The sequence below is a fragment of the Fusarium proliferatum genome (genome assembly GCF_900067095.1).
Source record: "Fusarium proliferatum ET1 genome assembly, contig: FPRO_scaffold004, whole genome shotgun sequence".
In the NCBI taxonomy this organism is placed as follows: Eukaryota; Fungi; Ascomycota; class Sordariomycetes; order Hypocreales; family Nectriaceae; genus Fusarium; species Fusarium proliferatum.
This window is the reverse complement of record NW_022194793.1, coordinates 1,174,473-1,198,897: the sequence shown is the minus strand read 5'-3', so window position 1 is coordinate 1,198,897 and position 24,425 is coordinate 1,174,473. Positions and strand designations below refer to the sequence as shown.

The 24,425-nt window shown below is 49.5% G+C and overlaps 8 protein-coding genes across 8 annotated transcripts; 4 read left to right on the top strand and 4 right to left on the bottom strand.

Moving 5' to 3' along the window:
* Positions 1–282: 282 nt before the first annotated feature.
* On the bottom strand, positions 283–2,004 carry FPRO_04571 (putative ring-finger protein Ariadne-1; the record flags this gene model as incomplete). Its single annotated transcript, XM_031230096.1, has 3 exons — positions 283–347; positions 408–1,841; positions 1,914–2,004. The coding sequence occupies 3 exons, from the start codon at positions 2,002–2,004 to the stop codon at positions 283–285; spliced, it is 1,590 nt and encodes a 529-aa protein (XP_031080267.1).
* Positions 2,005–6,714: 4,710 nt separating this feature from the next.
* On the top strand, positions 6,715–7,407 carry FPRO_04570 (uncharacterized protein; the record flags this gene model as incomplete). The annotated part of the gene is made up of 1 exon (XM_031230095.1): positions 6,715–7,407. One exon carries the CDS (start codon positions 6,715–6,717, stop codon positions 7,405–7,407), a length of 693 nt encoding a protein of 230 aa, XP_031080266.1.
* A 2,859-nt stretch (positions 7,408–10,266) lies between these two features.
* Positions 10,267–12,882, bottom strand: FPRO_04569 (uncharacterized protein; the record flags this gene model as incomplete). Its single annotated transcript, XM_031230093.1, has 2 exons — positions 10,267–12,325; positions 12,377–12,882. The coding sequence occupies 2 exons, from the start codon at positions 12,880–12,882 to the stop codon at positions 10,267–10,269; spliced, it is 2,565 nt and encodes an 854-aa protein (XP_031080265.1).
* A 291-nt stretch (positions 12,883–13,173) lies between these two features.
* FPRO_04568 (uncharacterized protein) lies at positions 13,174–13,783 on the top strand (the record flags this gene model as incomplete). The annotated part of the gene is made up of 3 exons (XM_031230092.1): positions 13,174–13,311; positions 13,448–13,659; positions 13,711–13,783. The coding sequence occupies 3 exons, from the start codon at positions 13,174–13,176 to the stop codon at positions 13,781–13,783; spliced, it is 423 nt and encodes a 140-aa protein (XP_031080264.1).
* Positions 13,784–14,088: 305 nt separating this feature from the next.
* FPRO_04567 (putative ribosomal protein S13.e) lies at positions 14,089–14,775 on the bottom strand (the record flags this gene model as incomplete). Its single annotated transcript, XM_031230091.1, has 4 exons — positions 14,089–14,262; positions 14,322–14,368; positions 14,486–14,518; positions 14,574–14,775. 4 exons carry the CDS (start codon positions 14,773–14,775, stop codon positions 14,089–14,091), a joined length of 456 nt encoding a protein of 151 aa, XP_031080263.1.
* Positions 14,776–15,645: 870 nt separating this feature from the next.
* On the bottom strand, positions 15,646–17,573 carry FPRO_04566 (uncharacterized protein; the record flags this gene model as incomplete). The annotated part of the gene is made up of 6 exons (XM_031230090.1): positions 15,646–15,672; positions 15,723–15,934; positions 15,985–16,249; positions 16,301–17,407; positions 17,460–17,485; positions 17,546–17,573. The coding sequence occupies 6 exons, from the start codon at positions 17,571–17,573 to the stop codon at positions 15,646–15,648; spliced, it is 1,665 nt and encodes a 554-aa protein (XP_031080262.1).
* Positions 17,574–18,341: 768 nt separating this feature from the next.
* On the top strand, positions 18,342–19,634 carry FPRO_04565 (putative N-glycosylase/DNA lyase; the record flags this gene model as incomplete). The annotated part of the gene is made up of 3 exons (XM_031230089.1): positions 18,342–18,460; positions 18,510–18,819; positions 18,873–19,634. The coding sequence occupies 3 exons, from the start codon at positions 18,342–18,344 to the stop codon at positions 19,632–19,634; spliced, it is 1,191 nt and encodes a 396-aa protein (XP_031080261.1).
* Positions 19,635–20,272: 638 nt separating this feature from the next.
* On the top strand, positions 20,273–23,905 carry FPRO_04564 (putative nuclear protein; the record flags this gene model as incomplete). The annotated part of the gene is made up of 1 exon (XM_031230088.1): positions 20,273–23,905. The coding sequence occupies one exon, from the start codon at positions 20,273–20,275 to the stop codon at positions 23,903–23,905; it is 3,633 nt and encodes a 1,210-aa protein (XP_031080260.1).
* Positions 23,906–24,425: the final 520 nt, after the last annotated feature.

Sequence of the window (24,425 nt, the reverse complement as noted above, 5' to 3'; positions counted from 1 at the left end):
GATACAGGAGTAGATTGGGGCCAAGTTCTAGTCAGCCATGGAATAAAGGAGCAGCCAGCGAATTTGGGCAAATTTTCTTCTCCTGCGTAACATTGCTGTGCTACGTTCATCAAATCCGATGTTTGTGCAAAATTCAGGGCTGAGTAATACAGCCAATCAGTGGAGGCATAGCCCTGATACACGGCAACCGTTGGGATTTATGCCAATGGCTTCTCTAACTTCTTCGTGCTGAAAAAGTCATTCTGTTGAACAGCGATTCTGGCGTCGTGTCGTAATTGAGCCTCAGCGACGGTTGACGGGCGTAGAAGTGGTCGCAGATAATAGGTCCGAGTTGAAAATCCATTTACCTAAAGGCACGAACATTAGTCAAATGAACGGGATACTGGAAGGGGTCGGGGTGGTAATACCAATTGCAAGGTTTTCGGCTGTATCCTCAAGCAGAATGACTCGACGCTTATTGCAGTATGAGGTTTTGTCCATGATATCGACTTTGAGTTTGGGGTCAGACAATTCTGCAGTGGGTTTCTCAAACATTTCAGACAGGTTTTCCACGGCCATCTCGAGGTCCTTCTGGTTATCCTCGAAAATCTCTGTCAGGTTGTTCCTGGCGAGATAAAAGGCAAAAGCATATGTCCATTTAAGCGTTTGTCGACATGTTTGGAGAGCCTGGGACGCGGAATTCAGGTACTGAACCTCAATCCAGGACATTCCCGAGGCTGTCTGAAGCTGAACCATCTTCTTTTCGGTCTTTTGAGCAATGTCTTTGTCGAGCTTGGCCGATTGTTCGTGGTTAGCATATCGGTTGTAGTAGTGCAAATATCGTTCGAGGGATGTCCGGGATTTGGCTTGTGCATCACGAGCTTCAGATCCGCTCTTTTCCTCATATCTATTGCAGTTATACCAGCTGGTGCCGTGCTCGGACCAAAGTCCCATGCACATCCAGCAAAACTCATACTTGCACTTTCGACAAGTCATGTGGTTGCAGCCTCCGTTCTTTTCGATCGTCGAGTTACACTTTGGGCATTCTTTAGTGTTGGCCGAGATCCAGTTGGCTGTTTCTGAGTCGTCGGCGCACTTCTTGAGCCATTTCTTAACGAGCTCGCAAGGAGCTGGTTGGTGGTCAGGGTTCGGACAACCAAAGCAGAATCTATACCCGCATCGACACTCGACAGTAGGGACGATCTTGCCCAGGTCCTTCTTTTTGACGCCGCACTCGAGGGCGTTAGGGCAGTCTGGGGCAGGACACCACTTAAAATTGTCCTTGTCTTCGACGTACGTTCTGTTGAGTAATTCTTGATATCGATCTGCGAGCGCTGGGGTGACTAGGACATCGAGTGATGCTGAGTCAAGGATGCGACCGCATCCGTCAGAGGGGCATTGGATCCTAGCAGCCTCGCCCTCTTCACGGATCTTTTGTGTCAAGTAATGGCGGTAGCAATCAACACAGTAGCGATGGCCACATTTCATGGCAAATGATTCGAGGCCCTCGTCATCCTCACAGCATATGTCACATGCAAAGCCAGGGATAACCTCCAGCTTTGGAGGGCTGGATGTATTGCTGCTTAATCCAGCAGCTTCAAGCACTTTTTCTGGCCTGTCCATGTAATCCTCAAGCAACCTCTCCTTGTTCCACCGGAAATGGCGAAGCAAGATAGCCGCATCCTCTTTCTGCATGTCTAAAATCATATTGACTTCGCTGATCATGTCATCTTGTTGGCGTTGAATATCGCTCGGTTCATAGACTTTGTATGATACCACATGTGCGGATTTCTTTTTCTTCTCTGCATCTTTGATTAGACCAAAGTCAGGATCGGGCTCGTCGAACTCTTCGTCATCAAAGTCTGTGATGTCAATATCATTAGTAACCAAGGTAGTGGAATATGGGGGATCCCGGAGTATATTGGAAAACGAACCTTCGCCTGCGGATATCTCATCGCCGCTCTCGTCCTGCATTATCTCGTCGTCGCTCGACAGAGCCGACATGTATTCCTCCTCGGAATCCATGGGGTTGCTGGCGGTGGTGAGTGGAGTTGGGGGCAGGACGTGTTTGTCTGTGACGGCAGCTGAGGCGATGACTCTCTTGTTGGGCTCTTCGTCTCTGTTGGCAGAGGAAATCGTCGCCTCAGCAGCCTTCCGCTTCCTCGTGGTGGGGGGAATCGTGGCGGTTTAAGGGAGGTCTTGGGAGAAGACCAAGGATGGAAGAATGTCTGAGGGTACAGAGCAGAAATCGGGAGGTGGCGTTGGCGTTTGACGGCGGGTGACTAACAGCAGGTAGCCTTATGTAAAGCACCCAAAGTACGTAGCCTGGGGGTAAGGCAAGATGATGTAGGTAAGGTAGGTAGGTATGGCGTGGAATGGCACTGTAACGAGGTGACGGAGGGTCGAGTAAGAGTCAAGTGAGGCCGAGAGGGGTGCCTATGACGGAGCCAGGGCCATCAAATTCGGCATAGGTACCTAGGTTAGGTAGGCAGAGACACGCTGTGATATGGTACTCAGCAGAGGAAACAAGGCCTGTGCTAAGATGTGCTAGCCGTCTTGACAAGGTCGACACCGGTGAGCCTACCTAAAGAGGAGATAAGCAGGTCGTTGACGGGAAAGGGGGGGGTTTTTTGTGCTGAAACAGTAGCCTTCGAGATGATGATAAATAAAAGTCACACACTTTCTCTTTCCTCACCTCAGTTGACCGGACTGCCCGACCATTAACTTAGCACGGGAAGGCGGGACGGTACGGTGGGGGAGCTGGATCGGAAGGCACGATAGTAGGTAGGCAGCAGACCCGGGCTTTCCTACCTTAGTAAGGTATGTGGGTATATATGTAGGTACCTTAGGCAGGCAGTCGGGCAGGCTTCAGCCTGGAGAAGGCACAAAACAAGTGGGTCATGTGTGGTATGGATGGCGAGTGGTGTAACCTCTTGAGCCTGTCCTTAGGCCGCTGGGGTGACGCTCAGTCAACTGCCTCTTAAATGTTTCCAACCTTCTGTCAAAGCGTTCTGATTTATTGACATGCAGTAGATATGTTTCTATCTCGATATTGAGGTGGGCTTGGAACCTTCGGTAGTAAAGGTAAGGCCTGTGTTCTATATTCCATTAACCCAAAACTCACAGACATAACCAACTAAGCGTTGTTCCAAGGGTACTAACCGTCCGGTGGTGACTCTCAATGCAAAGTACTACGAAGAGAATTCATTAGCACTGGATGAGCCAAATGAGTATACCTTAGTATATTGTCCTGTCCTGTTTTTATGCGGGTTTGTACTCTATAAGGAAGTATACTATGGGTGCTATGCCTAGGCCAGCATGCGTTAGTGAAATCGGTGCAGGTTCAGCAGTGGGAATAATAGTAGGGTTTCCCGAATAACTCTGCTAGCCGGTAAAAGATTCTGAACATGATTTCTATCTCATTACCTAGTATCCCCTCACCCTATTAGGTCAAAAGGAGGATGAAATATGTAGTAGAGGTTATTGGAGAATGGGTATCATGATGACACTGCTACCCTGCACATAGCACACACCTACCTAGCCAAAGCGCAGGAATACGAGGTTACCCGCTCAGACATACAACCTAGGCGAGACTGAGCGAGCCAGCAAAGGACATTGAGGGATGCCTCACCTGTCTTTTCCACTCAGCAACGATGACCACAAACGGTTTGTCCATGGGCGGTATAGATCACAATGGACCATGCTCAACGAGACAGAGCGACCGACTCCGGCCGCCGTTGTATTAGATCAAGGCGACAAATCGCAGTCGAGAAGCGTATGCTTCATAGATCTCGGTATTATATACTATATCGTCGTTTGATACAGCTACTGGCCATCATATGCAGAACCTCAAGCAAATGCCGCTTCAGAAGTTCAGACCAACTGTTGGCCATACGCGTGACGCCGTGTCTGGAGTCATAACCAAGACCAAGGTCTACAAGAGCGGTCCATGATATGCCTTCGACAAACTTGTCCTGGCATCCATCATCAGTGGCGCTTACCGACAGTATGTCAGATAAACCAATTATATATTTCCTGTGCCATATGTTTTGTTTGAAGCCTGAACGTCGTAGCAAGTGTTGGTCAAGCAACCCGTCAAGAATAGCTGCAACAAGTATGCCTCGCATTGACGCGCGCTTCTCCAACTATAGAGTTGACCCAAGGCCATCTAGTTGTCTCGCGTATCGCCCGAGGAGGTCGAAATATCGAAGCCAACCACAGTGTTGGTTTTCGTACACACTGAGGTTCCGTAAACGAATTTGGCAGAACCTCTGCGACCCGCACGGGTCTATTTGCGCGCGCGTCGATTTGCAGCCCAAATGCCTTGGTCAAGGTCATTGGCCGTTGGAAGGCATTCATGGCCGACCAATATTTGGTTTGATGCTGCGTGGTAAGTCGTTAATGTTCAGCCGTTGATTGGTGGCCATTTGTCTTGTAGGAAAAGTCCCCGGTCGCTGATTGGCATCTGATATTCGTAGTTTGACAGTCACTCATTGGAATTGGCTGACCACACCTTTATTCGCCGAGATGTTCATCGTTGTTGCTAGCTCATCCAATAAGCGTTACGCCTGGGGCTGCTGCAAGTTTCAAACTTTGGTATCATGATTGAGATCAAGAATAGAGCTAGTTGAAGCAGTGATCAATTGTTTGCTACATCCGCTCTCAGCTATCCTCACTAAAGTAGAGGAGAAAGTATGGTCGTTTGCTGGAGCTTTTTGAAGGAAATGATAATCGAATATCGGAAAGAATTGTGAAGAAAAATAAAGGATTATTAAGTTTTAATATTGTAGTAAATTAAATATTTGCCTACGCACTAGGTTCCTGCCTACCTACTTAGGTAGGTAGGTAGGGTAGGTAGGCAATGGATATGGATACCTCTTAACTGCACTCATTTGTTCAAAATAGAAGCTTTAGATTACTGTTCATCTCCCTGTAAGCACATGAATTGATCCCGGGTTCCACTCCCGTCGTTCTCCTAGGACACGAGATAGACCTCAAGGGTATGACAAACCAGCTTCATCCTCGTAATAGTTACGAAAGAACTCGCAAAAACCACGTTCAGCTGCAAAGCATCAACCGCTACTCGTCAGCATCAAGCCTACCTCGTCGCTGTCAGAATTGCGAAAAAGGCCATGGATGAGATCCTATTCGCTCGGTACTTTGGCACGCCGTGAGCCAAAAACAGACCAGTTTGTGTGAAAGCCGGAGAGTTGCGCATGTGTTTTCCCACGCCGACTACTGTACGAGTCCTGCCTTGGTCGAATCACATTCCTCCCGACCATCTGGGCCAGGAAGCAATCCCCGGCGCCAACAACGGCTCCGGCGACCAAACAGCTCCCTGAGAGGGAGATTTCAGCCAGGATGACAGGTGACTAGGGCGTATTCGAGAATAAAAAAAGCAGGGAGACTAGCACTTAACTGAACCCTGCTCTATCGAATCAGCAGACGTCCCGCCCCTTGTCAGTTGCATAATCCTATTCTCGAGTTGGCGTAGGGCGGTTGATGCTGCTTTTAACGCGACTATCACCGCCAAAGTCAGCCAATCCAAATCCAACCTGTCGGTCCTTGCAACTTACAACCATCACAGCGCCTCGTCTCTCTTGCTGCCCACCAACCATGATGAATGGGAAACCGAAATGTTGAGCCGCCGACCTACGTGTTCAGTATCCGTACTGTTGCTCGTGATTCTCACTTGAAAGAGAGGAGAAGCCTATGGTCACAATCACAGCTTGGGTCTAGGCGTTGGCTTGGAATTGTTCTGTCACGACACCATCAACCATTAACCAGGTAGACAAAAGATTTGTGCAGTCAGTGCAAACAGCCTAACTCGACCGACCTGGATTCTCTTGGTCACCAGCATGGCGCCCACCCACCAACGAACCAACTACCTATTGGCGGCTGCTGTGCGGCAGCAAAAGTCCAGCGGAGATAGAGTGACATTGTGTAGCATAATACTGCACAGCTGTCACTGGGCGTTCGGCTGGCAGAACCGCACAGTCACATCTTCACATCGCAAGCTTGCCTACAACATAGACCATGGGGCAGGCTGAACTCGCTGCGGAGTGAAGCAGAGGGCTCAGACCCAGAGAAGAGTAACATATCAATGACAACCACCGCCATACATCCCCTCACGGGCTTATTGCATGGTCTCTCGTGTCGTTGCCTCACTCTTTGGCCTGATCCTGCATCTCTGTACGCGCTTGTTATTGCGGTGTTGTCGCTGCTCTACCTATCGTCCTGTGTCTCTTTACATCTGATGGTGTCTGGTACGGGCTCATGTACACGCGCCCGGCCCCAGTCTGGTGGTATCCCGTACGGTACATACATACATAGATTACCTTACCTATCCACACCTCCAGCTGGGGTCGTCGTCTTCTTCATCACACACCCCTCTACCCCTTCACTCTCACAGCCCATCATAGCCCCACATTGTTCCAACTGCTTCACACCCCCTTCACTTCTTCAAGCGCCCACCTCTTCCCAATTTCATCCTCTGGCGCCAAATACTTGACGCAATCCTTTCCTTATAATCGTCTGTTGCTGCCTTTACTGCCCTTTCACCTTCGCTTCTTCTCCAGTCAGTCTGTTCACTCGCTGCTTCTATCTGCCTGTACTCCTAGTTCCCACTATTTGGGATTGGCTTCTGGTTCATATAATCAACACAGCCCAGGCTCTTGAGCTCGCCCATAATCACCAATCTTGGTCTCGACAACCAACGTCAACTCAGCAATCATCATGCCTACCACCAAGCCTAAGTTGGGGAAGCTTACCACTCCCGTCACCGCTACCTTTCCTTCCGAGATCACATCGGCAACGCCTATCTCGGCCGTCTCCTTCACATTCAAACCTGATCCGGACTTTCTCAAGACACCTATTAGCCCACCCATGGCTTATACCGACTTCCTCACCAAGGCTATGGCTCTCAACTCTCCAGCTACGAGCTCAGGGCAGACCACCCCAGACTCGTTCCCAGATACCGCGACTAGCGAGGAAACCGACACTTCTAGCAAGAGTGAAGAAGGCACCCCTCCGTCTTCAGCTTCAAGCACTACTTCAAATAAATTTGCCCGTCCAACCCCCCCAGCGACGGCTCCTATGGTCCCTCCCAGTCCCTTCACCTGCTCCACGCCTATGTCTGCTCCTCCCACTGGCCCTGCCTGTTTCCCCAGCCTGAAGGTGCCTCCCAGTCCCAGCATCTCTAATATCGACTCGCCGTTGAGCGCAAGCACCGCTCGATCACCCTTCAGTGCCAGACCGGTCCATTCAGTGTTCGACTGGGATGCTGCTCTCAAGGCACGCCTACTAGAGAAGAAGCAGAAGACCTCACGGACAAGCGTGCGACACATTCGAGAGGTGGTGACAAGAACTGTCACATACACACCTAGAATGGCACCAGCACCAAAGGGAAAGAGACGAAAGGTGGAATAAATCCACTGAGCTAATCAATACCTACCCAATCCATCATGTTCACACTCAAAACGATCATCTGCTCGATCATCTGCTCGATCAAACCATACCTTTAACGATCCTTCGAATACTTCATGAGCTTTCTTTTGTTTAGACATGCATTGTAACCAAGAATATACCGAAAAACGACCAGGATGCACACCTCAAGGCGAAATATGGAGCAGGCCTTCGACACATGGCGGCGGCCAAAACTGCCGTCTGTTCAACCCTCAAGCATTCTCTTTTTGATACTTTTTTCTTTCTTTTTGATACGCCTTGGAAGGAGTTGAATCAGGAATAGGGAGACCGGGAGGTGCGATTGGAGGAGTTTGATGGCGTTCTACAAATTTCATTACCCACTTGGATGTGCTATTCCCCGGGGGCATAGCATGGACCAAGAATTACGATACCAGCACATTTGGAAAGGCTCGGGGAAGAAGGGGTTCGGATCAGCGACTAGGATGTAGTCGATAGCGACCCTCAAACAGGGTTATATAGGGAAGAGGAGGGGACCGTCAGAAGAAGACTCGAACAACGCTTTGAGCTTCGGTGACCCTGTGTATCAGGGGTAGAATCAGCTCTTAGCAACGCCGTTACTCAAAAATTCATAAAGCCATGGGCTGTTTCAATACCAATTTTGTCGCGTGCTCTGATTTGTGCTGTGTTGGTGACTGAAACCGACTGACTGGTAAGAATCTGATCATATGAGCCAAGACTACCAGCCTGGACTGAGTCACCATTTTTACAGGTTTAGTTCTGTTTATCTGATTGGGAATATTGTCACGCTATCGATCGTTTATTTGTTTATTTATTTGTTTGTTTGCTCGTTTATAATGGATCTGCCATGGTCTCAACAACAGGCCGCACAACGGGTATATCCTCGATGCGTATCTTGGTCGCACTGGTGGCCTACAGAACGGCCGCCAGCTCGAAGCTTCTCTGAACCCCACCTGCTCCTAATCCACCTTATTTTCCTTCTATTCCCAAGTGATGGGACATACCCTTGTTCCTTGTCGGGAGACTTAGCATGGGTTGCAAAGCACCTGTGCGAGATCATCTCAGCAAGCCTCAGGCTTCATTCGAACGACGGATTACATGGGGGTGAACGATGAAGAACATATTGTTCACCTGTTTCGATTCTACATCTCGGTCCGCGTTGTGATGAGATGCAAAGACGTGAATGAAGTATCCATGTATATATATGCACTCCACTAGGCCAACTCTTGGGCCAAAGGAACGGGACGTATGCAGAGATAGACAGATATAGTCAAGGCCAGAAAGCGGCATCCAAGAGAGCCATGGTAAGCATTGGCAGTTCTTGTTCCCACAATGCTGTGCTTCTCTTATTCTCCTTCGGGCCACTGCATCTTCACTGCGCTGAGCTGCGGATTTAGTACGAAGGAACCATTTGAACTTAGGAATCCTTTCAATGCTGCTCGCCCACTGTCGGCACCCCCTCCCATCACCCAGGGGCGATGGACCACTAGAAAGACTTAGACTTAAAAGCGGCGTGGTCTCTAGCTTCTGGCGACCCAGCACCCTGGTCCAAGCGGAACCAGGGAGCCCCATAAACTGGGCTTGTAAGCGCCGGGAAATGGTCTTGGAGTGTGCTATTGGCTAAGGCGGGAGAGCCCATCACCCACCATGGAAGACGAGTTGACATGATTGGATCCGTGCTAAGCGCCCAGGGCTGTGGGTCGACGATTTCGATTTGTATTTGTGAGGATTGGGGTTCTTGATGGATTGAGGACATAGCGACATGCAGAAGCGTTGTTTTCTGTCTATTTGTATGGCCCGTAATGGTAATGCCTGCGCTATATGTCGTGTCGTGTTGGCTTGCTTCAGGTGCGCCTGTGTCTGCGTCTCCCCTCTCGCACTCGTTTCTACTCTTGTCGATTTGTTTCGCGCATGCTACCCAGCTACTGCGAGGGATACAATGCGCTAGCTGACCAGTTGGCGTGTTTCCAATGGGCCCCCAGTGGTATTGTCACCAGGGACGTGACGATGTGAATCTTTGGCCCGCACCAGCCGGTGACAATATGCTGAACCTCACTGCCTGTGAACTCAAGCTTAGGCTCTTGTTACCTACCCAAACTCAAGCTCATTCCATCACCTCTCGTTATCCAGGTGATCAAGGTCCTGGGACACCATCAGTCAATCACCATGGCACAAGTCCGACAGGTGAGAAGAACACCGATCTACCACGCGTAATCTCCAGTTTACCTGAAGCCCAGCACATCATGGCATCGTGTTCAGCAAGCAGAAGATTCCGAGAGGCTACAGAACCTGGATTGAGAGCCCTCGTAGCCTATTGACTTGTTCAACCCACCGAATGCGCCAGTGACGAGATGCGCATGTGGTGATGTGACAACCCTGCGCATCACACCGTTTCGTCTGTAGTCCTGTTATTGGTACCATGCACGTGAGATGCCCAGCCCACGCCTCCCGCCTATCTGAAACCAAGGAGGGATCCTCAGCCCTGAGTCTGAGATTAGAAACGAGTTTGAGACCGCTGTGACCCGGCTGCTGGGTGGCACAAGGCCCCAGACCATGTTTCGAATGCTTTGCCAATTGCTAATTTTGGCTCAAAAGTCAGATCGTCGGATCTTGCTCCTAGCTAAAACCTCTCTCATTCACACACATGGAGATAATTATAGTCTTCCCAGAACGAGACGATCACCGCTCCATGGTTTGCCTGGGTCGAATGCAGTGTGAAATTGCAGGGCAGTTGGGAACTTGAGTTGCGTCTTTTAGCTCGATGGAAATCAGAATGCCCTGTCCCGGTCTTGCCTTGAAACGTGATTCAATAGCACGAAGTTCATTCTGGTCTTGGACATGGAATCAATCCACTTCCCTCACTTCCTTCGCTAAGGCGTTGCAGAGCGCAACCTTTACCCCTGCCCCAGTAAGCACATGGATCCATAATCGTTGAGTGTCACTCAGCCGGTCGTTGGCGCTCTTGACTTCCGAGAACATAACCTCTCCTTTTGGCCTTCCAGGCACCTCTTTTGAATCTTCTGGTGGATTATTAGTGCGCCACAGAATTAGATCCGGGATACCGCCGCCTCGTTGTCTGTACTCTTGAGCCATCACCTTGCATACTGCTGCAAGAGCACTGCCCTCAAAGCACCCAGCAAGCTCTACGAGGTCGTCAATCTCGAAATCCCAGTTAAGGCCCACCACACTTGTTCTCCTCTCATGTTCTGATTCCCAGACTTTTCGGATAAGTCGTGGAGCCTCTCCATTGGCAATCTCGACCAGTCTGTGATTGATTTCTGATGCTCGGGACGGGTAGAAAGCATCAGTGTGAAGATCCAGCGGGCATGTTTGATATGCTGTCTGAAACACATTTGGAATATACAAAAAGAGAATATCGTAAAAGAGGTACGCGAAAAGGGTGCGAACAATCCCACCCTCAGCATGATACCCCTTCCAACCCTCTGATCGATATTGACTCAGGCACATTGCTTCAACGCTGCACTCGTCTTGGGTGTCTAGCTCATCGAGCCATATTGTTTTGGTTGAAACTTGGCGACCCCCCTTCGCTATGATATCCTTCTTGAGTTGAATTCCTTTAATGGTGTGCTCGATAGGCTTTTGCAGATCAACATGGCCAAAATCGTGTTGTAAGCGACGTGGTATACGTAGTTTCTTTTCTAGCTTGACAAGGCGTTTTTGCAAGTCGTAGTGGAACATCAGATGGCTGTCTGGGTCTTGTAGGCCGGCCTCACAAGTAGCAACTGCGATTTTCTTCCAATGTTTCTTCTGCTGTTCGGGGTCTGTGAATTTGGGATTCGGGTCCAAAGCTGGCATGTAATGCTCCTCCAGAAGAGCCTTTCGTTGATACCAACCACCTCGTCTTGCTGGGTGAAATAGCCGTTGATCGAGAAGCTCGGTGAGCAGCTCATGCTCTCTGAGATGTTGTTTGAGCTTTCCAAAAACTGGTGCTGCTTTATGGACAATTCTTGTATACGAATGGCCTGGTGTGAAACGTCTCAAGTAAGCACCCTCTCCCATTTCATAGACGGTGTGCTCCTTATGCTGCTCTTCTTCAACCAATATCTTCCATCGCGGGTAAACTTTCTCAAAAATGTTGACCATCAGTCTGAGGCCCTCTTCTCCGGGTGGGCTACTGAACTCCCATGCATCGACTTCAGCCTCCAGGCGGATGGCAGTTTCATACTCTAGTAGGTGCAGGCGCGACATAAATATAGTCGAAGTTCGGCACACAATGTATTCGGGGAAATGCCGTCTTGCAATTTTGGCAAGAATGATTGTTGTTAGTGATTTCTCTGTCCACTCCGTCGATCGATAGAACACAAGATGCACCCGCTCAAAAAGCTTGAAGGCTGATAGCGACAATCGAATGCAAGGTCCAAGTATTGCGATAATTTTTGTAATGAAATGCTGCTCTCGATTCGAATCTTTTCGCCGAAGCTTTGCGATGTCTTTTCCCTTAGCTTTTGCATCCAAGTTTTCCTGGTCTTCGGCAACAGAACCACGGCTGTTGTGTCTGCTGAGGCCTACTGACATCAATCCAGACTGTTGCTTTCTCATCTTTACTAGTGAATGAATGAGTTCTGACTTATTGCGCCCTTGGACTTTTGCTTCCTTAGCAAGCTCTTTCAACTCGTCTAGGCTCAGTAGCGACGCAGCCTCTTCTACAGAATCGATGTGATCTTCTGACCTATCGGCAAAGCTGAACGCCTCATCCAATCTCGACTCTTCAAGTTCAATATCATGAACTGGGCTCTGTATTGGGGTGGTTGTGCTAGCTGGCAGAATACGAGACGATTGCAGGGTAGCTATCGCTGCCTCAAGGTCCGAGATGTCGTTATGATATCCAAGACGACTATGGCGATGCCACGATGCAGTTTTCCTCAGAAAGAGCCTGACGTAGCTTTGAAATGTAAGCGAGTATCAGATTTGTGGTAATGCGTATAGGGCATACAGATACTGAGCCTCGTAATTTAGTTCTCTCCACTGGGTAAAAACCTCGGTCTCTTTCTCATCAAATAAATGCGATTCTTCTTCTAGGACGGTATCAAGCGCAAGATTGAAGGCATCCACATAAATAGAGCTTCGTCCCTTAACCCAAAGTGGCTGAGGTGTTTCTGTGGTGTCATCCTCATCATGCGCCGAAGCCTGTGATGACTTCATCGTCTCATACTGCTCGACTGCTTCTTGGCCTTCAGCAGTGGGCGGTAACGCGTTCTCAATGTCCGTAATTCGAGGGTGTTCCTCAATTTGGTATTTTGTTTTCGCTGCTCCATTACCAGGTAAATCCTCCCTCGGTGGGATATCCTGGGGGTGATCAGGGCATAGGCCACCCTCAGAGTCTGGTGATCCCTGCCGTTTGGCTCGCTTGGAAGGCCTCTCCGTTTCTGGTGAGTCACCGCAAACTTGCTCTCGAAGTTGGTTCAGCGGCTTGGGAAGTCTCGTCACAAATGCATCCATCATTCAACTTGTGCCATGTCAGATGAAATTAGAGCGGCAAGGGTAGAAGTTGAAAACACTGTTAACGAACAGATGTTGAACGATGTGGACGCGATGACAAAGATAAGGTACGCTAGCTGAACACGAAAGCACATGACCTCGCGGGGTGTCTGCATTATCGGCTCTTATCTTGATCCGAAAATCAGCCGGCGCGACAGGATCACTTACCAGCAGCTTCGTTAAGTTAGTACCTGTCAACAACGCCATTCTCGTAAATACTTTAGTACTTTACATCGCCTGATCTCATCGACAATGGCCGACGAAACCCCCAGAACAGACTCAGCAGCAGGTGCACCGCAAATTGTAGCGCCAGCTGAATCTTCTGTCAATGGGCATAACTCAGACCAGAAGGATGTGACAATGTCTGATGCGCCAGTCGATCACCCTGCAGTATGTTCTCTCTCCTCTATATGTTCCTAGAGACATCTTGTCTGAATTCCGCTTATTACCTGGACTTGCCTCTCTTCGATTGTCGATTTCTTGTATCAGGCGCCATTTGGAGGACAGACTAGTAACATCTTGACAGTCATCTCCTGCTCCAGCTACTCATGCGCCTAGCCCCATACCTGCACGAACAGGAACTCCGGCGCAAGGTTCCAGAGCTGCTTCTGCACATCCAGATTCTGGTTTTAGCCTACCAGCCGAAGCTGCCCCTCATGGCGATTCAACACGACGATATCTCAACACAAAAGTTACCGGAGTATTGTTAGAGGGCGTGAAGCAATTGGCAAAAGACAAGTAGTTCTCACATTTCTTGTATTTTCTGGATGGCGACTGACAATATCATAGGCCGAGTGATCCTCTCAGGGTACTAGGAGAGTATCTCATCAAAAAGTCCAAGGAACTGGAAGGCACTGGCTAGACCCACGATATCACAAAATTTCCCACGATAGCACTCAATTGGTATGGTAGCGGAAGGCATAGATGGCGTTCAGGTTCAATAATTTTATCGTCACTGGGTTGAGAATGTCCCATTGCATACGCGTACTTTCAGCGGTCGAAGAGCTTTCTATTTGAGCGGTCGACGCCGCTGTTGATCCTCCCAGAGGGGGCGAGCAGAAAGTATCATGGCTCTAAATGCAATTTTTTCCATGTTTGTCCCCCAACTCCGTGACCCGGGAAACCATCACCACCAACCAATGCGGCCATTCTTCGTCATGTCTTCGTTTAAGCGACGATGGTGCTGGCAGTAGCGGACTCGTACTTCCAGGTGGGAGGGAGAACACCGACGGTCTTGTAGTAACGAGCCAGGCGGTGAATTCGGGACTCAATGAGAATGAGGCGGAACTTGGAGTCCTTGTCCTTGCGGTTACGCTCAAGGTGCTTTCGGACGGCGACAGCCTTTCAAATTGTTAGCCTGGAATTGTGCGACGGGGAAGATTTTGACATGACTGGCGTACCTTCTTGATAAGCATGTACAGATCCTCGGGGAGCTCGGGAGCGAGGCCTGTAAAAATCTCTCTGTCAGTCTCAACCGTACAGAGGCATTAAGGAGATGGTATTTCTCCGTTGTAGATGTATTTGTTTCCGTCGCCACATCCTTTATTCGTTCAGGGAACCGTACCGTTGGACTTGAGAATTCGGAGAATTCGGTTACCTGCAATTGTTTGTTAGTTGCTTTGGCCTTCAGATTTCATGCGCGCAATCCTTACCGGTGACAAGCTTGACCTGGGCGATACCGTGGCTGTCGCGAAGGACAACACCAATCTGAGAGGGAGTGGCACCCTTACGGGCGAGCTTGGCGATCTGCTCAACAACCTGCTCGGGGGTGGTCTTCAACCACGCAGGAGCGGAGCGAGAGTAGGGGAGAGCGGAGGCAGAAATGCCCTTTCCCTTGCTGTGAAGTCGGCCCATCTTGTCGGTTTGGCGTGGTGATGCTGGATGATCAGTGTTGGAGTTGTGGAGTTGCAAAATGATCTTTTGAGAGAAATGCCTTTTGTGTGCACTAGTTAGGGTAGCGATGCCAAATCTATTGGCCCGATAAGCCACTATCGGACAATCGATAAGAGATCACGTGAATGGTCCAAGCTCTGATGTCGCGTTTCTTTACTTTTCTTGCTGTCGCGCGATTCGAGTTTTTCTTTTCTTGACATGAAGCAAAGCTCTTTGAGCTCTGCGACACAGCTTTCAATCATATGGTAAGTCACAATGCTCCCTATACCGTCTCAGTCGACCTCGACATGATGATAAATCACTTTTTACTTATTTCTGGTACCTCTTATGTTAGAGCCCTCGGGCTCAATGAATGGACAGGACTTCTGATCTGGTCATTTTTTGCAATTCAACTCGCTTTCCTCTATTAGTCTTGACACTAACGAGTACAGATCCTTTGAGCTACTTGCTCTTACTTGAAGTTGCGTTAGATTATTAGAATTTTTGCAAATAGTTAGTATCTTGAAATATATGCTGTTCTTGATTCCACCAATGTGTATCAATCTATCAACATGTGCCTGGCCTCTCAGTGAACCTTGCATTCCCGCAATGGCGAATTCACATCAATACGATTGTAGTACTTGACCTGCACTTAAGTGCCTTGTCGTATATACGGAGGTCGGTAGTATTGAATTCGATGATATCAAATGCTTTGCCATGCCCTGTGTTTTACATTTTCAATTGATTCCCTACCCGTACACCGATAGAAGACTCCTGCCTCCTCAAACCATATACCCAAGGCAGCAAACATATTGTCTCCTTGGTCGCCTTGAATGGAAACGATATTACCTCTTACCACGCTCCAACGTCGAAGTTTTCCTACATGTCGGGTTAGTCGCTATAACCAAAACCTAGGAGTTCAAGCTTACCTCTGGGAAATATGTTGTCACGACAGTTCTGTCAGCAAACTTACGTCCTGCAAGAGCTTGCAGAGCCTTTGCTGTATCTTCGGCTCTCTCGTACTTGACAAAGATCTTGCCTACACCAGCGGATTGTCGACTGCCACCAGTGGGTCGAGGAACCTTGACATCAATGATTTTACCAAACTTGGAGCATTCTTCCCTAACGTCTTCGCAAATTTCTGACAGGCTTTGTTAGTGGAAGTTCGTTAAAATGGCCAAGATCACGCACCTTCGTAGTCGTCATTGTCCAAGAGCTCTTCAGCAGTCACCATGTTTAGAAGCTGAAGCACTCGACTGCTTTCAACCTCATTGGCAGTCTGAGAAGCAAGACCACTGATAGCGGTAATACCCACGTCGAAGTTGGCGACTTGTGTAGGACCGATACTGGCCTTGCTAACCTTGAGCTTCTTGCCTCCAATTTCCATCCCGTTGAGTGTGTCAAGCGCAGTTGGATTGGAGGCGGCAGGGTCTTGATACTCTGCAAATGCGATACCCTGGCAATGTTAGAGAGAAAATCTTGTTTTCGCATTACAGGTTGAACTCACTCTGGACTCTTCTGTCCCTCTGTCCTTGACAAGAGCAAAAGCCTTAGGTTTGCCAAAGCTAGCCAGTAGTTCAATAATCTGCTCTTCTGTCAAGAAGGTGGGGATATTGGTGATGCTGAGCTTGTTGACAGTGTCCGGAACGATGTTCGAGACGACCTCGGAATCATAGGAGACTTCCTCAGTTACTGCAGGCACTACGTAGTCACGGGGCCGGCGAATTTCAAGGCCACGGTGACCTCCATCCGTACCATTCGATGCATCGCCGGCTTCCATAGATATTCCATCCATTGCCAGAGCAACTGTTGCCTCAGGTGCGTCTTTGAACTCGATGACGGCAAATGACCGGTCGTTGGAGAACTGGCACAGGACGCAAGGGTCTGTGGTGTCGATGACATTCAATCCATTCAGCTGGAGGTTGAAGAAAGACATGAGGGCCTCTTCGCTTGTGCCTGAGGGGATTCTTGAAACCAACAGTCGCTTTGACTGGCGAGAGTTATTGGCTTTCAGTCCAGCGCTCGTGACTTGCCCACCAGGCTGGTTCATAAACGCCTGTAGTTTGCTCGGGTCCATTGGCTGTTGCCGAGGAGCTCCAGGAAGAGGGAACATGCCCGACAGCTTGGCCTGTTCAGCTGTAACATTTTCGTAGCCTGGAGGCTTGATATCCCACTGAGTCAGGCGACGCTTGCGGTCAAGAACAGGCACGATGTTGGTAAGATCTGGAGTTGGCTCTCGCTTCTTAGGTGGTGGGCTCGCGCTACGGCGCTCCTGCTGTGCTGGAAATCTGTCCTCACGTCGATCTCTTCCACCGCGACGACGGTCTTCGTAGGGATCTCGGTCTCGCCTGTTAGGCCGCTCATCGTCGTCGCGTCTGGCATCTCGACGGGATGATCCTCGATCACGATCCCACTCACGATCTCCACCTCGTCTTTCGCGGCCCGAGTATCTGTCTTCACGCTCACGATCGCGGTGGTTTCGGCTGGATGAGTAGGCATCGACATCGCCTTCACCTCGTCGATGGCTTCGGTGCTCGGGTGAGCGAGATCGTCTGCGGTCGCGGTCACGGTGTCGGTCTCGACGATCGTCTCTATCACCTCTTTCTCCTCTAGGCTAAGCGGAGTCAGCTTGAATCACATTCGAGAGGATGATATGGATTACTTACAGGATAATCTCGTCCCCTGCGCCCATCTATGTGGTAAGGATTTAGCGACGCGACGCGATCAAGTATCACATTGCAGCAGGACTTACCTCGGGAAGAATAGCTGTCACCGTTCATAGTTTTAGCAGCGACAAGCGACTCCAGAGCTTGGATGTATTCTCTGAAATTGATGAGTGCGAATGGTTGGAAGGCGGATTCGTTGATTCAAGCCGCAACGAGGTTCTAATTTCAAAGAGCTGGCAGGCATCGCGCGAGGCTGGAGCTTTTTTTGCCAGGAGGCGCTAACGTTTGTAAGTTTGGGCCTAGCGCCACTTTTTAGGACTTGGCCTCTCGGTTAGGCTTGGGCAGCTTGCAAAAAACTCGAGCAGTTAGGTAGGTAGTTAAACAGTGTCGAGAATAAAGAAAACTCATGATATATATTATTCGTACTTAAAAACTACCATGACTGGTCCTAAATATACCCCCAAGTAAAACCTATGAAAGTCAGAATTATTGTATTAGCAATACGACAGGCGGCTGTTCACAAACTTCTAAATGTTGAATTTTGGCTCATGTAGTCAGGTAGCCAAGGGGGGGAAAGAAAACTCAGGCTTGATCGTAAATGACAAAAAGACTTAGGTAACTTAGCATAAGTTTAGGACACTTTTGCTGAGTTTATTCTGGCACCCTACATCAAAGTCCGATGTTTTCTTGCTCCCCGAGGGTAGGCTTCAAGCTTCAGGGGCTACAGCATTCACCATAGCGCAATTACATCATCAGCCTTGACTCGCTACTGGAGATCAACGAGAGGCAGTGTTAGTTTCAAGCTGCCAATTCGTTCTTTCATCGTACCTTCCTTGCTGATATTTCTTCTAAGAAGAGTAGTCGGGCTGAATCCTTTTCTCAATGTCTGTCGTGGGTAAGACGGATTGGCATAAATTGCCTGTTACTCTAGGGGAGCTTTGTATCAACACCACCTTGAGATGTGGGCAGTCTTTCAGATGGCAAAAGATTAACCATGAATGGTAAGTTACTGTCCAAACTGTAGCATGTCAATTATGCTAACACTTTCAGGACCTGCACTTTGCATGGTCGACTTCTTCACTTGAAGCAAGACTCAACTCATCTACACTATCGGGTCACCTTTCCAGCACCCAAACCTTTGACGCGAGCACCTAACAACACAGAGGCTCTCCTAAGGCACTATTTCAACCTGGATACTAGTCTCGAACCGCTGTACAAACAATGGTCAGATGCTGATGCCAACTTTAGAAAGAGGGCTCCCCAATTTAAAGGGGTTCGAATTCTCGGTCAAGATGCCTGGGAGACATTGATATGTTTTATCTGTAGCAGCAACAACAATATCACGCGGATATCACAAATGGTGAGTGTGGATCGTTTGCCAAGGTCTGAATCATAATTGATCGGGTGTTCAAGGTGCACAAGCTGTGTCAGAATTACGGTCCCCTCATTGCATACATGGGTGACGAGCCATTCCATGACTTCCCATCACCTCAAGACCTTACAGGAGATGATGTTGAATCGCATCTTCGAGAATTAGGCTTCGGATATAGGGCAAAGTACATTGCTGAAACAGCACGGATGGTTGCCAACGAGAAGCCTGAAACCTGGTTGGAAAGCCTCCGAAATCCTGACCTACCAGGCTTCAACACAACGCCTGTACCGAAGGAGAAGCATGCGAGCTACAAGGAGGCACTTGCGCAACTACTCACTCTGAAAGGGGTTGGTCCCAAAGTTGCCGACTGTGTATGCCTCATGGGCCTCGGCTGGGGAGAGGCAGTTCCTGTCGACACCCATGTTTGGCAGATCGCTCAGCGAGACTACAAGTTTGGAAAATCAAAGGCCAAGACAATGAACAAGGCCACTTATGAGGCTGTTGGGGACCACTTCCGAAGCCTCTGGGGGCCGTTTGCCGGCTGGGCTCACTCAGTTCTCTTTACCGCTGATTTGAGAGAGTTTGCAGCTCAGGCTGCAAAAGAAGAGGACGAGCCTACTGTGATCAAACTGACGGCGCATGGTTCCACAGAACATACCAGATCAAAAACAAAGAAGACTATCACGATTACCGACAGTGATACATTGGTAAAGGAAGAAACACCAGTCATTGAACCCACGGATGAGCAAGGGTTGGAGGAGGTCAAACAGATGAGAAGGTCAAAACGGGTGCGCACTTCGTAAGAGCATCTTTCAACGTCTACTTAGGATGAGTCCAAGAAGTAGATCTAATGGCTGCTATGTCGAAGTTAGGCAATCTATAAATATGGAATACTTGGTTTGCAAAGGTGGGTTGGTGAGTGCGAGTCTTAGATGATAAGATTTAAGCCTATAGACGCACCACAAGCAGATAATCATATTTCCCCTGGATCTGAGGACCTTTGGCACTATGCCATGGCTACGTTATGTATTTCCTGCTTGAGGTACAGAATACAGGATGATGTATGGTATGATTCGATTCGCCGTTTTTCGACATGCGACCTCAGATACATGCAAGTTCAAGGGGCACTTCGTCATAATATTTCAATTCTAAAGCTCCTTTTTTTCCAAGTTCCCTATTCGTTATGTGTAATACTTCTTACCAGAGGTCAAAGCATTGTTGACAATTTGCCTCTTCCAGGAAGCGGGCACATGCATGAATCTAAGCAGGCGGCTAAAACTCGGGTGGAGAAGATGGCCCCCCAACCTAGGAAAGCTTCGTCAAGGAGTGTAATTTTGCGACCACCCATCATCTACTTTCAACTCTCCATGCGCGACGATAACGCCTCGAGCGCCCCTTGTCCTCTCGAACCGGGATGAAGCTGCGAATGTCATAATTCAAAATGTCTGACGCAGATTTCGAGACCATCAAGAAGCTCCAGCAGGAGCGAAATGCCGCCTCTGCTGGTAACAAGGGTTCGCGAACCTTTGATGCAGCAAATCAGCGAGTCGACGATACTAAGCAAAAGTTGACCGACAGCGCCGACAGTACCCTCTACGATCATGATGGAGCTGATAGATTTTCCGGGTATCACACCTCGCTACCGATGGGTGACGACGATGAAGACATGGGCGATGGTGACGACACGCGACGGCTAGTTGGCCAGTATACCGCATCGCGAGAGATGATTGATGAGTTCGCTCGTGGAGGTGGCGTGGAGGAAGATGATATTCTTGCTGGGAAAGGCGAGAAGAGTGGTCGAATTGTCGATCGTGAGACAGATTATCAAAAGCGCCGATTCAATCGCGCCCTCACTCCCACACGCGCCGATCCCTTTGCTGAGAATCGCCAGGCTGGCGCTTCTGAGAATGGCGCCAGTTACCGCGAGATTATGGAGGCTCGTGAACTAGAAAGGGAGGAGCAGCGCGTTTTGCAAGCCATCAAAGCGAAGCAGGAGGGCAAGACTGGTGATGACGTCGATGCACAGCCCATGCTAACCGATGGTAATGTCGAGGTTGAAGATGCCGATGCTTCTTCGACTGCTCGGAAGCGCAAGAAGCGATGGGATGTGTCGTCGGCACCCGCCGAGGATGATACGGCTGAGGCCGGCGAGGCAGCGAAGCCCAAGCGTTCACGATGGGATCAAGCTCCTGCGCCTGGAGCAGAGGTTTCTAAGAAGCGTTCGCGATGGGATCAGGCCCCTTCTGCTACGCCCATGGGCAACACAGGGCTAGCTACTCCTGCGCACCCATCATCCGCACCTACTCTGCCAACAACTTTTGGTACCGATATTGGTCGAAACATGCCCCTCAGCGACGAGGAACTCGACCTCCTCCTTCCTGGCGAAAGCGAGGGTTACAAGATCCTTGAGCCTCCCCCTGGCTACGAACCTGTCCGCGCTCCAGCACACAAGCTTATGGCCACCCCTGCTCCCCAATCAGGCTTCATGATGCAAGATCCTGAACAAGTACGCTTCAGTGGAAAGCCAATGCCTGCTGAGATTCCCGGTGTAGGCGACCTACAGTTCTTTAAGGCCGAAGACATGGCGTATTTCGGAAAGCTCACCGATGGTTCTGACGAGAATGCTCTAACGGTTGAAGAGCTGAAGGAGAGGAAGATCATGAGGCTTCTGCTGAAGATCAAGAACGGTACTCCCCCCATGAGGAAGACTGCTCTTCGCCAAATTACCGATAATGCCAGGCAATTCGGAGCTGGTCCTCTGTTTGACCAAATCCTGCCCCTACTTATGGAGAAGACGTTGGAAGACCAAGAGCGCCATTTGCTGGTAAAAGTTATTGACCGAATTCTCTACAAGCTCGACGACCTTGTGCGCCCCTATGTCCACAAGATCCTGGTCGTTATCGAGCCATTGCTCATCGACCAAGATTACTACGCGAGAGTGGAGGGACGCGAAATCATTTCTAACCTGAGCAAGGCTGCTGGTCTTGCTACCATGATTAGCACTATGCGACCCGATATTGACCACGTCGACGAATACGTCCGGAACACAACAGCACGAGCTTTTGCAGTGGTAGCGTCAGCCCTTGGCATCCCTGCTTTGCTACCCTTCCTCAGGGCTGTCTGTAGAAGCAAGAAGTCATGGCAAGCTCGCCACACGGGTGTGAAGATTGTTCAGCAAATCCCTATTCTAATGGGCTGTGCCGTGCTTCCTCACCTCAAGGGTCTTGTTGAGTGTATTGGGCCTAACCTCAACGACGAACAGACAAAGGTTAGGACAGTCACCAGTCTGGCCATTGCCGCATTGGCTGAGGCCTCTAACCCCTATGGTATCGAGAGCTTCGATGACATCCTTAACCCTCTATGGACGGGCGCTCGCAAGCAGCGGGGCAAAGGTCTTGCTGGTTTTCTCAAGGCTGTTGGATACATCATCCCCCTGATGGACGAGGAGTATGCCAACTATTATACCAGCCAAATTATGGAGATCCTGCTTCGCGAATTCTCGTCACCCGACGAAGAAATGAAGAAGGTGGTTCTCAAGGTTGTCTCTCAGTGCGCAGGGACGGATGGTGTCACTGCAGGATACCTTAAGGAACACGTTTTGGACGAGTTTTTCAAGAGCTTCTGGGTACGAAGAATGGCCTTGGATAAGCGAAACTATCGACAGGTGGTGGAAACAACTGTCGACATCGGCCAAAAGGTTGGAGTCAGCGAAATCGTGGAGAGGATCGTCAACAATCTCAAGGACGAGAGCGAACCATACCGAAAAATGACTGTCGAAACGGTGGAGAAGATCGTTGCAAGCTTGGGTGCAGCAGATATCGGCGAGCGCCTAGAAGAGCGGCTTGTGGACGGTATCCTTCACGCGTTTCAGGAGCAGAGCGTCGAAGATATTATCATGCTGAACGGCTTTGGTTCTGTTGTCAATGCCCTAGGAACCCGCTGCAAGCCCTACATCCCTCAAATCGTCAGTACTATTCTATGGCGACTCAACAACAAATCGGCGACGGTTCGACAACAGGCCGCAGATTTGATCTCTCGAATTGCTATGGTTATGAAGCAGTGTGGCGAGGACGCCCTCATGGGTAAACTGGGTGTTGTGCTCTACGAGTATCTGGGCGAAGAATATCCCGAAGTTCTCGGATCTATCTTGGGTGCTTTGCGGTCTATTGTCACAGTTGTTGGTATTGCACAGATGCAACCACCCATCAAGGAGCTGCTACCACGACTGACCCCTATCCTGCGAAACCGTCACGAAAAGGTTCAGGAGAATACGATTGACCTTGTTGGCCGTATTGCGGATCGGGGACCTGAGAGTGTCAATGCCCGAGAATGGATGCGAATCTGCTTTGAACTGCTCGATATGCTCAAGGCTCACAAGAAGGGAATTCGACGAGCTGCGAACAATACGTTTGGTTTCATTGCCAAAGCTATTGGTCCTCAGGATGTGTTGGCAACTCTGTTGAACAACCTTCGCGTGCAGGAGCGCCAGTCCCGTGTAAACACGGCTGTTGCCATTGGTATCGTGGCCGAAACTTGTGCTCCCTTTACAGTTCTTCCGGCTCTCATGAACGAGTATCGTGTACCAGAGCTCAACGTGCAGAATGGTGTCCTCAAGTCACTTTCCTTCCTTTTCGAGTATATTGGCGAGATGGCAAAGGATTACGTTTACGCAGTGACTCCCTTACTGGAAGACGCTCTCATCGACCGTGATCAGGTCCACCGTCAAACGGCAGCTTCCGTCGTCAAGCATATTGCTTTGGGCGTGGTTGGTCTTGGGTGTGAGGACGCTATGGTGCATCTCCTCAACCTTCTGTACCCAAATCTCTTCGAGACTAGCCCACACGTCATCGATCGTATCGTGGAGGCCATTGAGGCCATTCGAATGGCAGTCGGGCCAGGCCTGGTGCTCAACTACGTCTGGGCAGGCCTGTTCCACCCAGCAAGAAAGGTCAGAACCCCATACTGGCGCTTGTACAACGATGCTTACGTTCAGGGGGCTGACGCGATGGTGCCATATTACCCAAATCTTGATGAAGACAAGATGGATAGACCGGAGCTGGCGATTGTGCTGTAACAATTTGTATAGGTAGGGAAGATTGACCTCACGAGGATACTTCCATTGGTGATAGCAGGGGTTTATTCCAAGGACTTTTCTTTTCTTGCGTTAGGTATGGATGAATCTAGGGAGGTTAGTAATTCGAAATGCTGTACGCTGAAAGGGGGACATTGCATGCGTCAGGGCGTTCTGATAGATAATAAAAACGGCTTCAATGTTTCGAATGTCTAGTTGCATTGCACCGAGTGCTAATCTCCTATCTCATAACCATGTGAACGATGTCGGCTTGCTTCCCAACCCCTTTTACCTAACAATGATCTGAGTGTTGACCGCTCTCCGGGTCAATGAACGGATGATTTGCCAAGACTGGTGTAGCACTCATTTCAATTCTCATCTCACCTTACCTCACAGCGGAGCCTCCGACTTCGCATGTTCGTTACAGCTACAGGGATGAAGCAGAGTTTTGGGTCCTTCAACCGAGCTGGTGGTTTCACCTCATTAAGAAGAACGACGATCATCCGAAGGCAGCAGTTTAGCT